At 34.7% G+C, this 12315-nt stretch overlaps 1 protein-coding gene across 2 annotated transcripts in view; it reads left to right on the top strand.

Moving 5' to 3' along the window:
- LOC131154013 (IAA-alanine resistance protein 1) overlaps positions 1-5196 on the top strand; it is a 43034-nt gene extending 37838 nt beyond the window's left edge. Inside the window, exons 9-11 of one of the 2 annotated variants that reach the window (XM_058106464.1) lie at positions 4098-4199; positions 4292-4336; positions 4506-5196. In XM_058106464.1, the coding sequence (XP_057962447.1) occupies positions 4098-4199; positions 4292-4336; positions 4506-4661 (303 nt within the window). In that variant the 3' untranslated portion in view covers positions 4662-5196. Of the gene's footprint in view, positions 1-3079; positions 3707-4097; positions 4200-4291; positions 4337-4505 lie in introns of those variants that run through there. The other variant, XM_058106465.1, reaches the window with a different exon arrangement.
- Positions 5197-12315: the final 7119 nt, after the last annotated feature.

A 12315-nucleotide genomic window follows, 5' to 3' on the forward strand; every position in this document is an offset into this window, starting at 1 on the left:
TTTGGTGAGAACGCCACAAAGGTTTGGCCTTTGATAAGTTCTTAGTTCATTCAAGAACAAGTAGAGAAAACTGAAAATTCTCTATGAAGAATACTTCATTCACGTTCAACTTGTGTAGAATGCGGCTACAAATATGTTTTTAAACCCCTCCATGAAACCCTTGGGCCAACTAAGGCCTACAGCAATCAAAGACATAGGCTGAACATCTCAAGCCCAAAACACCCTAAACTACACGCCTATAACTAATAATAGAAGCCCACCTAATAAATTAAATAGGCCCAAAAGCCTACAACCATAGAAATATAAAATAGGCCCACATGCCTATGCTTAATGAAATAAATTGTCTACACTAACCCACTAGGCTATGCCCCCCTGCCCCCCTCCCCCTCTGTAGCTTGTATCACATGGATTAAAGCTAGTTCTTCTTCTTTCAAGCTCATCTTGAATGTTGGGGTCTTGCTTGATAAATTTGCAAATTTGGCCCAAGTGGATTGCATCAATCCCTGCATTGCTTCCTTGATCTTCTTAGCTTTTGACCTTGTGATTGGCCCATTTGGAACTTGCAGGGGATCTTTAAGACTTGGTCCACCATGGTGCTCATCATTGCCCCTCTCCTTAAAAGGATTCAACCTCGAATCGTCACTGTAATATTGATGACCGCTCTGCAATGAACACAAGTCCTCCAAGTCACATCCTTCTTTGGCACTTAGCATTGGTACTACACATAGGCTCATGCTCTTTCTCACATACCCTTTGCTCATCAAATTTACAACTTGCTTTTGAAGCTCCTTTGTCTCTTCTAGATTACTCCTATAGGCTGGTCGGTCTGGAATAACGGCTCTAGGTACGAAATCAATTTGATGTTCAATGCCTCTAATGGGCGGCAACCCATTTGGTATCTCCTCTGAAAATACATCTTCGAACTCTTGCAACAAAGAGACAGCCAAACTAGGAAGAGATTGGTTTGTTTCATCAAGATTAAGATAAGATTCTTTGTAAACAAGAAATTGAAAAAAATTGAACATCTGTCACAGGCAGAGTTTGTGACTCACTCTAAAAATGAGCAGCTCAGAAGCTATCCCAAGTATAGGAGTTCAGTCGTGTAATAATTAGCTCAAGGACCAGATCGTCTTCTTAGGGAATGCAGTTTAATTTCAAATTCATGTAAAAAGGTTACTGAACATGGTTTAGATTCAGTTTCTTGAGATTTTTGAAAGATTGTGATGAAATTTAAATAATGCGACACCTAAACTATGAATCTAACACGCATCAAACTAACGACAAGAAACAGGAAATAGTAAATAATAAGATAGACGATAAAAAAATTAACTGCGGAATATAATCCAATGTTTAACCATTTAGACAAGAAATAAAACCTATGTTGAGATTTTGGACAAATGCAAAAAAAAAACAAAAACTTTATCACGCAACTAAGACATTCAACCTTAAAATCACCAATCAAACATGAACTCAAAAATTAAAATTAACCCAATCAATAACGTAAACAAAAATTAGACTGAATCCAACCATAGATGCAACCAAAGCAAAGAAATAAATTAACTCAGACTTCAATATTAAAATAACTTAAACAATACTTCAACAATAAATTAAACTTAAGTACTACCTTGAACAGAGATTACAAATTATTCTATCATAAAAATATCAATTAAAATAATAAACTTAAAAAAAATGATAAAATAACCATTGCACAATAAAAATTGCTCAAAACAATAATTTTAAATAAAAAAAATAACCAAACTTTAATAATGAAAATAACCCAACAATTATTGAAATTCCAACAAACTTTAAATAAAAAAACTAAAATTAACAATGAACTTAAATAAATATTTAAATGCTAGAGAGAGAGAGAGAGAGAGAAGAGCAAGCCATGAGGAGAGAGATTGGAGAAGCCTCCCTGCTGCGCTTGGCCTCCCAAGGCCCCAAAAGCAAGAAAAAGAAGACTCCTTAAATACAAAAAGAAAGATAACCTTAAAAAAACCCTACCCTTTTTGATTTTTCAAAATTTACATTCAATGCCTTCCACACCAACAAGCAAACCCCCCCCCCCCCCCCCATGGCTTCCCACGTGGTCACATCATGGGCCTCACACATGGGTTTTTCCTTTTAATTCAAAAGCACATGGCCTGCCCTGTACTTTCAAGCCTGATTTTGACTTTCTTACAACACATATCTCTCAAAACTCAAAATATGAAAGCTGTAGAGCTTTTTCTTAGCATTCCGTAGCATCTTGAATCGTCTCAATTGGAGCTCGGATAAGAAAGTTATGTCCAAATTACGAAATAGTGTCGAAACTGTCCATAACCGCCCAATTAGCTTCGTTTTTGCACTCAACGCCTCAATTTACATCATTTTGCATGGCCCGGTCTCCTTGTTATTGCATGCATGGCCCGAGACATTAAATGCATGACTTCTTCAAATTTTTGAAAAATTATCCTGCGATAATTAAATATGAATATTCATAAATCTCTGAAAAAAATAGGATAATTATCTTAAAATTATCAAAGGAGCTCACTAGTTAAAATATGGGACATAATTAAGTATTTAATTAAAATAGTGACATTTAATTAATGCATTTAAATACTTAGTTACGCAACTTTGACGCGTAATCAGTTTGCATAAAACAGAACCATAAATTGAACCATAGAATACTATTTGGTGTTGCTCATGACTTGTTTGGACCACGGGCAGAGTTTGCATAAAACAGAACTGTAAATTGAACTGTGGGAAAGTGCTATTTGGGTTTGCTTATGATGCTGAGACTTATTGATACCATTCATCAATTGCATGAAGAGGTAAAGAATACTTTGAAAGAAAAGAAAATTTTGCATAGTGGACAAAATGCTGATTTATACAAGGGGATGAAAGAATTTATTGCTGGAGACTATAGTGGTGTTTCTTTGCAGGGGTAGATGTCCACAGGGTACTTATATACTACTTGCCGGAAATGTTGCCCTTGTTAGGTATTGAAGAGAGGGTCCTAATGCATATTTGTTGGAGCTACCAAAGGGCTGTAACATGATTCCTGTGTTTGATGTTGTTTGTTTGCATGATTTTCCAGGTTGTCTGGGGGATTTTATGAATCCTGCTCTTTGAGATTGATGAGATTGAAGATATTGTGGAGTTAATATTGTTGGGGATGACAAGTAGTGGAGAAAGTTCTCGTTAAATTGTGAAACAAACCTTATGACAGAATATTCTTGCCCACAACAGAATATTCTTGCCCATGCCAGAGAGGAGCGCCTGGATCCTCTGCTATGTCAGGTGTTGAGGAATTCCATTCAGAGCCAAGTCCTTCTCAAGAGGGGGAGTTGATGCAACCAAAGACCAGCCTAAACTTCAAACTGTTTGTGGAAGAACAAATGTGGGCCTGCTTGCTTTAGTAAATCACTGTCCTTTATTCAATTACTATTTTGAGGGTTATGGCATTTATTTTATTAGGTAGGGGTATTTGAGGAATTCTAGTTTGATCTATTAAAAGAGTTGAGGTAAGGTCTTTTTCTTGGTTCTTACTTATTTGCATCTGGCTTTGTGTTTTTGAGCCTAGACCTAATCAAAGCTATTCCTCATCTCTCTTCCTACTGGTTTTGCATCCTTCCTGTTTGATGTACCACTTAGCCTGATCCATACTGAAGTTAATTTGGCTGTCAACTGACAAATGCTGAATGATAACTGCATTAGTAGGTAAGTCCTTTGCTCTGACATTCAGGCTAGCAGCCTCGTATTGGTTGATTGGCTTCCATTCTTCATCAGCACTCATGATGTCTCCTGTTTGGGCTCATTTAATTCTGCTTGCTCTTTCTACTCTCCCAACCCATCTTTTTCTGGAATTTTCAAGAACTAAACTCAGAACAGATTGGTTTTTTTCATTTTCAGTTTTTTGCATTATATGATTATATGAAGAAATATTTATATTTTTTAGGTTTAGATTAGTAAAATATATATGTATATAAATAAAAACAAAAACAAAAACAAAAGCCAAAACAAAACCAAAGACAAAACTAACACCAATAGGAACAGGCAAAGAATTCTTTTAATCAGCCACTAAAATCTGTAGCTTCGTTTAATCTTATCTGCAGGTTGGTGATTTTGGAATTTTGGTGAGATCTGGTTTTAGCATCCCCAAAGCTCTCTTCTTTAACTTTCTTTCTGCGCTGGTGGCACTAGCTGGAACTGCATTGGTGAGCGTTGTCTATTGATGGTGAACCTATCCTACTTCATCTTTAAAAATTAGAAAATAAATAATAAATTTCAACTGCTGTTGATGCCACAGGCTTTGCTCTTAGGACGAGTCCAAGGACAGTCGTCGTTGATTGAGGTGAAACCACATTTAATCGAGTGTACTTCCCTTACCTTTTGAGCACCATATGTTTTAAGAGAACTATCCTAAGAATCATTTTGAAGCGTAGAGGGAACTGTTTGATTGCTTGCTTTTGGGTAGATATCTATTAACATGTTCCTTTATTTATTTATTTTTTTCTCCTCAGGGATTCACAGCTGGTGGATTTATTTACATTGCGGTTGCCGGAGTTCTTGCTGAAATGAATAACAATGAAACGTCAACACTGAAAAATACAGCAGTCCAGTTAACCTCACTAATGTTGGGCATGATGGTTGCCCTTTCTATTTCCCTCGTAGAATGAAAATAGGATCACCAAAGTGAAAAACAAAAATAGGAAAAGAAAAAAAGAAAGCAGTTGTACGGCTATGATATAAGTTTCAACCTCCTCTTCACTTTCTACTCAGCTATCTCTTGTGATTTCTATTCTGTTTTGCTGTTTTTTGGTACGTCAAAAGTGGGAAAGGAAAAAAATGAAATGAAGAAAATGGAACCAAACAAGGTTAGGACTGATTGGCTTAGGAGACGATGAGAGGTAAAATGCGCCAGCTGCCTGACAAATCTCTGAACTTGCGCTGGGCACTATGACCATAACCAGAAGGGTGCAAAATGAACTACATTCCCAGATGGACGATGCACAAAGAATCTCACATACGTAATAGGTCTTTCTTTTATATTAATGAGATGTGGATTGATTGATGTTAACTTAATTTTGGATTTCTGTTGAATTGCGTTGCTATGCTTAGACTGTAGACATGTTAAATGGGTGGGCATCAATTAAGATGTGTAGGGTGAAAATGAGTTTGGTATATATTAATTATTTGCATAATCCAATCAAACCAATTGTGTATGTACTTAGTTATACACGTATTTGAACCGAAGCATATGTATAAATTATAAAATTATGTACATAGATTTTTGAATTATAGTATCTTTTATGTAATTATATTTAGTTTCAAATGATAGTTGCAACTAATCGGATCTATATCATTGCAAACATTTAAATCAAATTAATTAAATATGTAGTTATTTACATGCATGCATGCATACTAACTATTTTGAAAAATTGACACCAACCAATTAGTTACGTTCATATAGGTTTTCGACTTATAATATTGATTATGTAATTATGAAATTTAATATCAGCTGATAGTTGCAACTAATACTATTATTATGTACCTATAAAATTGCGGACATATCTAAATCGAATCAATCATGTAATTATGTACATATATGCATATTAATTGGTTTGAATAACCAAGTTGAACTACTTACGTACATATATAAAAGCATAAACCAAAATGTCAATTATAAAATTATATACACTAATTTTTGAGCTGTGATATATTACGTAATTATGTAATTTAGTTTAATCGAAAGGTGTAAAAATGCTACAATTAGATACCCCACACAAATACGAACATAATTAAATCAAACAATTGCTTAATTATGTACATACATATGCATACTAATTGATTTGGGTAAATCAAGTCAAATATTTGCAAATAATTATGTAATTACATAAATATGTGGAGCGAACTACCCATAATTAGATCACGTACATAGATATCTAAATTAATTATAATACCGATTATGTAGCTGTAACGTAGTTTAAATAATGAATTAGGTTGATGGACTAAGTGGGTTTGTCCACTTTAGTTTTATATACAAGCCAACAGTTTGTATTAAAATATGCATTACACTATGTACCCTATTTCAATATTGGGTAAATGATATAGAGAATTACATGCATTGAGAGTAGAATGGAATGAAAAATTATATAACTTTTGTGATTTTTTATTTTTAATTTTTTCTAAGCAAGAAGTGGCACATTAATATTTTTATCCTAAATTAACAAAAATCATGATCATATTTTATAAAAATTATGCACGCATTTTGTCACACTATTTATGCGCACAATATATTGAATGAATGCTAATTATCCAACTCATTCAAATATCTCAAATGAAGTTAAAATAAAATTTGTTAGTTAAATAGTCATCCAAAAGGTCAACAAATTGTAAAGTGAATAAATAAATTTTCATTCAAAATTGGATACATTCAACGTTCTTGAGCCAATTGATTAGTTTATATCATGATTATTTTTAATCTTTGAGAAATATCTTAATTACCTATTAATTTGTCACTTAATCATTAGAATTTCAAATTAAGTATGATATCAGGTTAATTAAACCAAGATTTGAAATTACACAAACAAATTCACATCTTATAAAAAATTTCAAAAGATAAGTCCGTGCAGATAGAATCATATGAAAGACTATTCAAATGGAAAATTGAATATTGGGCATTCAATGTTTCTCAGCAGCTATTGTGCACTGTCAAGTGTACTTGCGAGAAGAATCTATAAGGGGGGCTCGATCAATAGAGAAGCTTGATCAATATATACATTTGAATATTAAGAGTGTATCTTTAAAGTGGATTGAGGTGTAATGTGCTGTGACTTGATTACTTTGACGATGTATCAAGAGGATAAGTAAGTTAACTTGAGTGAAAATGACGCTCTCGTATAAAAACATTGACGATGTAGTGGAAAACTTAAGTTGATTAGCTTGAAGAGTGGATGTAGGTTAGAAAGATTGAACCACTATACAACTAATGTCATTCTCTTTTTAGATTTTAATGTGTTATGTTTCATTGTGTACTAACATTGAATGATCTTACATGATTTAGTTGATGTGCTTTATTGTGATAATTGCTTTGGGATAATGCTTATGTGTTTGCTACAAGCTGCATCAAATTTATCGAACCAATTCATTTTTGTAGACACCTAATTCACCCTCTGTCTTGGGTGCTTACGAGGACCAACAAATTAAAACATTTCCATCAATTTTTTTTTTTTAATACCTGTACTGGAAAATAGATTTTAATCAAACCCTTCTACCCAATAAATAAAGAAAAAATATTTTTCCTTAATATCTTCCTTTTTTCATTTTCATTTTCCCCTCTTATCAAATGAAATATTAATACTAATGCTTGTTGTGTTAAATACACCAACTCCAAGGTTCTTTCAAGTTTTCTTGTCAAATTAAAAATGTGTTCATAATTGGCCAGGCCAATTTTAGTCAAAAAATACGTTTGATTAAGTAAGAAAAATTTCGTCAATGATAAAAACCCATTCACCTAACCATATTCTGAATCTAACCTAAAAAATATGTGTAATTTGATCAAATAAAACATAAACCTTGTCTAATTTAAATCCATCTACTAGTCCAAACCTACTCCAAACTCGCTCGGGCCAAGTGGATGAACATAAGGTTGCCATGTAGCAGCCCAAAAAAATAACATCAATATTTTAAAGATGTCTAGGCCTTTTAGCAAGTGTAATATATATATTTTTTAAATAGTGGTAGTCATTTATCCACTTTTCCTTTTCAAAATTGGTGTTCAACATTGATGCCATAGATGTACTAACATATTTAGCATGTTGAATGGAATGAGGTGGAACTAAAGTGGAATAAAAGTTCATTCAGCAAAAATGTAAATTATAAACACCAATTTCATTCAATTCTATTTCTGAATAAATCATAAGGTGCAAGTCTAGACCTTACTTAGATACCAATCATTAGCCCAAAGGCAATCAAGAGTGAGATAAGATACGTGCTCATAAAATATATATATATATAGTGACAAAAAAGTAGGGGCTTAGAGTGACAAACTATTTATAGTGGTTCAGTGACACTCCCTTGCTTAGCTTGACATTGTCAAGACACGTGCTAAGGCAACTCATGTGCCAAGGTAGCAGCCTAAGATGATTTGTCAGGAGTTATGTTGACATTTAATGGTTGTTGCAATGTTCTCCTATGTAGGGCGGAAACACTAGAAAAGTGTGTTGCCTCAGGGGTACCCGAAATGGAAAAGGTGGATTTTTAAAATGGTTTTCAAGGAAAATATGGTGCATAGAGTTGCCACTAACCTTTTGAAATATGGTTAGAACACTTGATTACTACCCCATTAGGGGTAGAATTGGTCTACATTTTCAGAGTCGAATTCAGGAGTTCGATTACCCGAAGGGAATGTATTAGTACTTCTACGCGCCCATTCTTACGAACGACACCTGATTAATTGAAAATTATCCTAAAACAAATATAATAAGCCTTCTTATTCTACTCCCTAAAAGGTGTGAAGAAAATGTACAAAATAAAATACCATATAGATATTCCCTCAGAGTTAGGGCATATCGTGCTCCGAAGAGCTCATGCCTCCCTTTAAAATCATCGGAATTGGAAAATTGAGAAAATAGGATACAAAAATACACTCTCAAGATTTTCGAAATTTTTATAGGATTTTCTAAGTATGAAGAATAATAGTCCTGGAGGTTTTGAATTTATTTTGGGGATGAAAAATTTGGGAAAATGAACTTTAAAAGTATTTTGTATTTTTCTATAATTTATATATTTTTCCTTAAATTTAAAAAAAAAAGACAATTAAGCAAAATGCCATGAAAATCGAGTCAGAAAATGTTTTTTTAGATTTTTTTTGAATTTTCTGCACTTTTGGAACATTTTTCCTAAATTTTCTGTATTTTTTCTGATTTTTAGGATTTTTTCTGAATTTTTTAAGGATTTTTAAATGAGTTTTTAAGTATTAAAACAAATAAATAAGAAAATGGAAAGTGGAACCGGTGAAAACCGATTCAGGGGGGAAGTTGAACGAGTTAAACCTCAACCGGTTTTAAAGGGAACCAATTTGAGGTCTTGGTCGAAACTGAAGCACCATATGGCGTGCCATGAGTGGAGGGCGCACACTAGTGAGGATGGTTGGTGTGTTATGATCTAGAGCATTCATTGAGGCGTGAATCCAACGGCTACTAGGGAAGGGCGTCAGGCATTAATGGAGGGGGGACAAGTGTGCCACGTGACGTGCTATAAGAGGAGGGCGCACACGGGTGAGGATGGCTGGTGTGTTATGATCTGGAGTGTTCATTGAGGCGTGAATCCAATGGCTGCCAAGGAAGGCTGCTGGGCAATAAAAGAGGGGGGACAAGCACGCTACGTGTTGATGCGTGTAGGGGGCGTGCGGGGCTTCATAATGACTCCTGTCGGAGGTGATTTGGGTTGTCTGGTGACATTTAGATCAAATGGTGGATAATGGAGCAGCACATGGTATGTCAACATGGTAGGATCCCAGGTGTCCAAAGGGAAGGATGATTGGATGGTTTGTAGCGAGCCGTGGGGAGCATTAATGGTGATGGTCCGGGGCAGCCACGTGTCACAAGGCATGTAGGAAGAGCGCGAGAGTCGAAGGGGTGTCTGATAAGGGTGGATCTTAGCTGTTGATGGGGATCAGAGATCCAATGGCAATGAGGGGGCATGTCAAGAGTGTTGATGTGGCGAGATCTAGGCGTTGACCAGATACTCTTATCGCACAGTGAGGGGAGGACTGTGTGCATTTCTTGATCGCACCAATAGCGACGTGCCACATGGCTTAATCCTACGGCCCCGGTGCCTCTCATACTTAAACCCTAAAAATTTGTTTTCTCACTTTTTTCATCTCCCATTTCGCTCGAAGCCTTCTCTCTTTCCCTTTACTATTTTCTTCTTTGTGAATCATCTTCTCGAAAAAAACCCTAGCCCACCATCTTCTTTAACCTTTCTCTTCTCTTCTCTTCTTTCCTTTTCTGCTATCTCAGAAGCTCTTTTGAAACCCTACGATTTCAAGAGCTCCCTACCACCTTCTCTCTTCCATTTGTTTCTTCGAAGCCTTAGGCTGTGCCTATAACCCTCCTCGTTGCCTCTCTTTTCAAATCCTCTCCATAACCAAAATCAAAGACCTACACCCTAAGACTCACATATGACTTCTTCAACTTCTCCAGGAGGTTGAAGGTTTCAAACACTTACGGGACACTCAAGTGAGGTTGAAGGCCACCCCAGAGGGATGTATCATTCCCAACAGATAAGTGTTTCTTCCTTTCTGTTTTGTGTCCTTACTATTGTGATTGTTTGGGATTTTGAATGTCTGGTTATGTTCAAGTTTGTGTGTCTATATGTTTGCTTGCAATTCCAATTTTGTGAGGGTAATTTGAGTATTAGGGATACTGTTTGCTCATGTGTTGCTGCAGGTTTAGGGTTTTGGTTTCAGCTCGTCTTCACCCAAAGAGTTAGTGGGTGAGTGAGCATGGGTTGACTTGTGCGTGTAGTAACCCGGAAAATTAAAAATGATTAAAATAATTAGAAAAAATAAAATTAGAATAATTATTTATTAATTAATTAATTATTTAATCAAATTAATAAATTAATAAAATGTTATTTAATTGAATTAATTAAATTAAGTATATGATATTTATATGTTTTTATATATATATATATATATGTGTATGTAAGGATGAAGGAATATATATATATATATATATATTTATATAATAAGGTATAATATTATAATATTATAATATAATATATATATATGTTTATATAATAAGGTATAATATTATAATATTATAATATAATATATTATATTATAGATTAGTATATGAATCTAGATGCTTAGAAGCATCTAGATTGAATTATTCAATTTCAAAACAAAGAGGAGCGCCCCCCCCCCCCACCCCCTGAATTCTCCTACTGCTCGCTCCGTCTCCGTCTCTCTCTTTCTCTCAATTTCTTGACGGATTTGCTGCAGATCGGGAAATAGAAGGTTCTGTTGGATTACTAACTCCGCCACCGACATTTTTACTAGAGTGAATTTATCGTGGGAGCGGCGTAGGCACCATTCCTGGGGTAAGACAACTTTTCCCTAATTTCTCTATTTCTCTTTAAATCTGCCGCTAAATCGACGATCGGGTACCACCACGTGGTCCTAGTCACGATTGTCGTCATTTTGTCATGAGTAAATTTTCAATTGGGATTTTCTAGGCCCCACTCCAAAGCGAGAGTGAGATTTAGGAAATTAGGCAAATTGGTTATATTTGAGGGTATAACTATTTATTCGAAATTTATGGCCCTAGGAAATATTAAAATAGTATTTTATTTAGGATTAATTTAATGGAACTAGGGTTTTTGAACCAGGGTTCGGGTGAGTACTGTGGGCATCTGTGTGTTATTCCTGTCGGTGTAGTTCAAGGATTCAGCTAAGGAGAAATTGTATATTAAATTAGATTTTATGAAATTAAAGGTAATAAATTATGTTATATTTATGTATATGTTTTGGTGTGGATTATTAAAATGTCAACCATGTAAATTATGTTTTCTAAGCCTAAGACCATTTATTTAGATATGTATATGTGGAAATGAACTGATGAAAGTGAAAAGTATTTTATGGGAAATTATGTAAGAAATGGAAATTATATTTTTAGTATTTAAATGCTAAATGTGGGTTAGCCTATTTTATAGGAATATGTATGAATTTGACTGTTATATTGTGTGGCATGAGTAAATGTAAATTTTGTGCAAATATACGTTATATGTATGAGATGTAGGTTAAGTAAGTAATGCACTGAGAATAAAATATGATATGAATCATGCTGCTTGTGTATGTTAAATGCAACCATGTAAATGTATTACAACTGAAAGCAATGTTAGCAGATTCTAACGCATTTCTATGTAGACTAACTGATGACAGCTAAAAGGAGCTGTGTTAGCAGATTCTAACTAATTTCTATATGGACTAATTGATGACGGCTAAAGAGCGGTTGTAGTATGAATGGATGAAATGAAAATGGAATGAAATGACAATGGAATGAAATGTGAAATGTGAACGATGAAAATGGGAAAGAGTCAGTTAAAGTGAAATGCAATGCAATTTTTAAGCTACGAACATGAACAGATATGAATCATTGAATAATGATAGAAAGAATAATGTATTACGATATTAGAAGTATCTATACACGTAGAACATGTTGTGATTGGGCGAGGCGTACTCTTCGCCCGAGGGCTTGTTGAGAAAGGCACGTGCGCTAGTAACTTCAGATGTGGTAGTAGCTGCATAACATACTAGGGCAGAGG

This window comes from Malania oleifera, chromosome 4, assembly GCF_029873635.1.
Source record: "Malania oleifera isolate guangnan ecotype guangnan chromosome 4, ASM2987363v1, whole genome shotgun sequence".
Lineage (NCBI taxonomy): Eukaryota > Viridiplantae > Streptophyta > Magnoliopsida > Santalales > Ximeniaceae > Malania > Malania oleifera.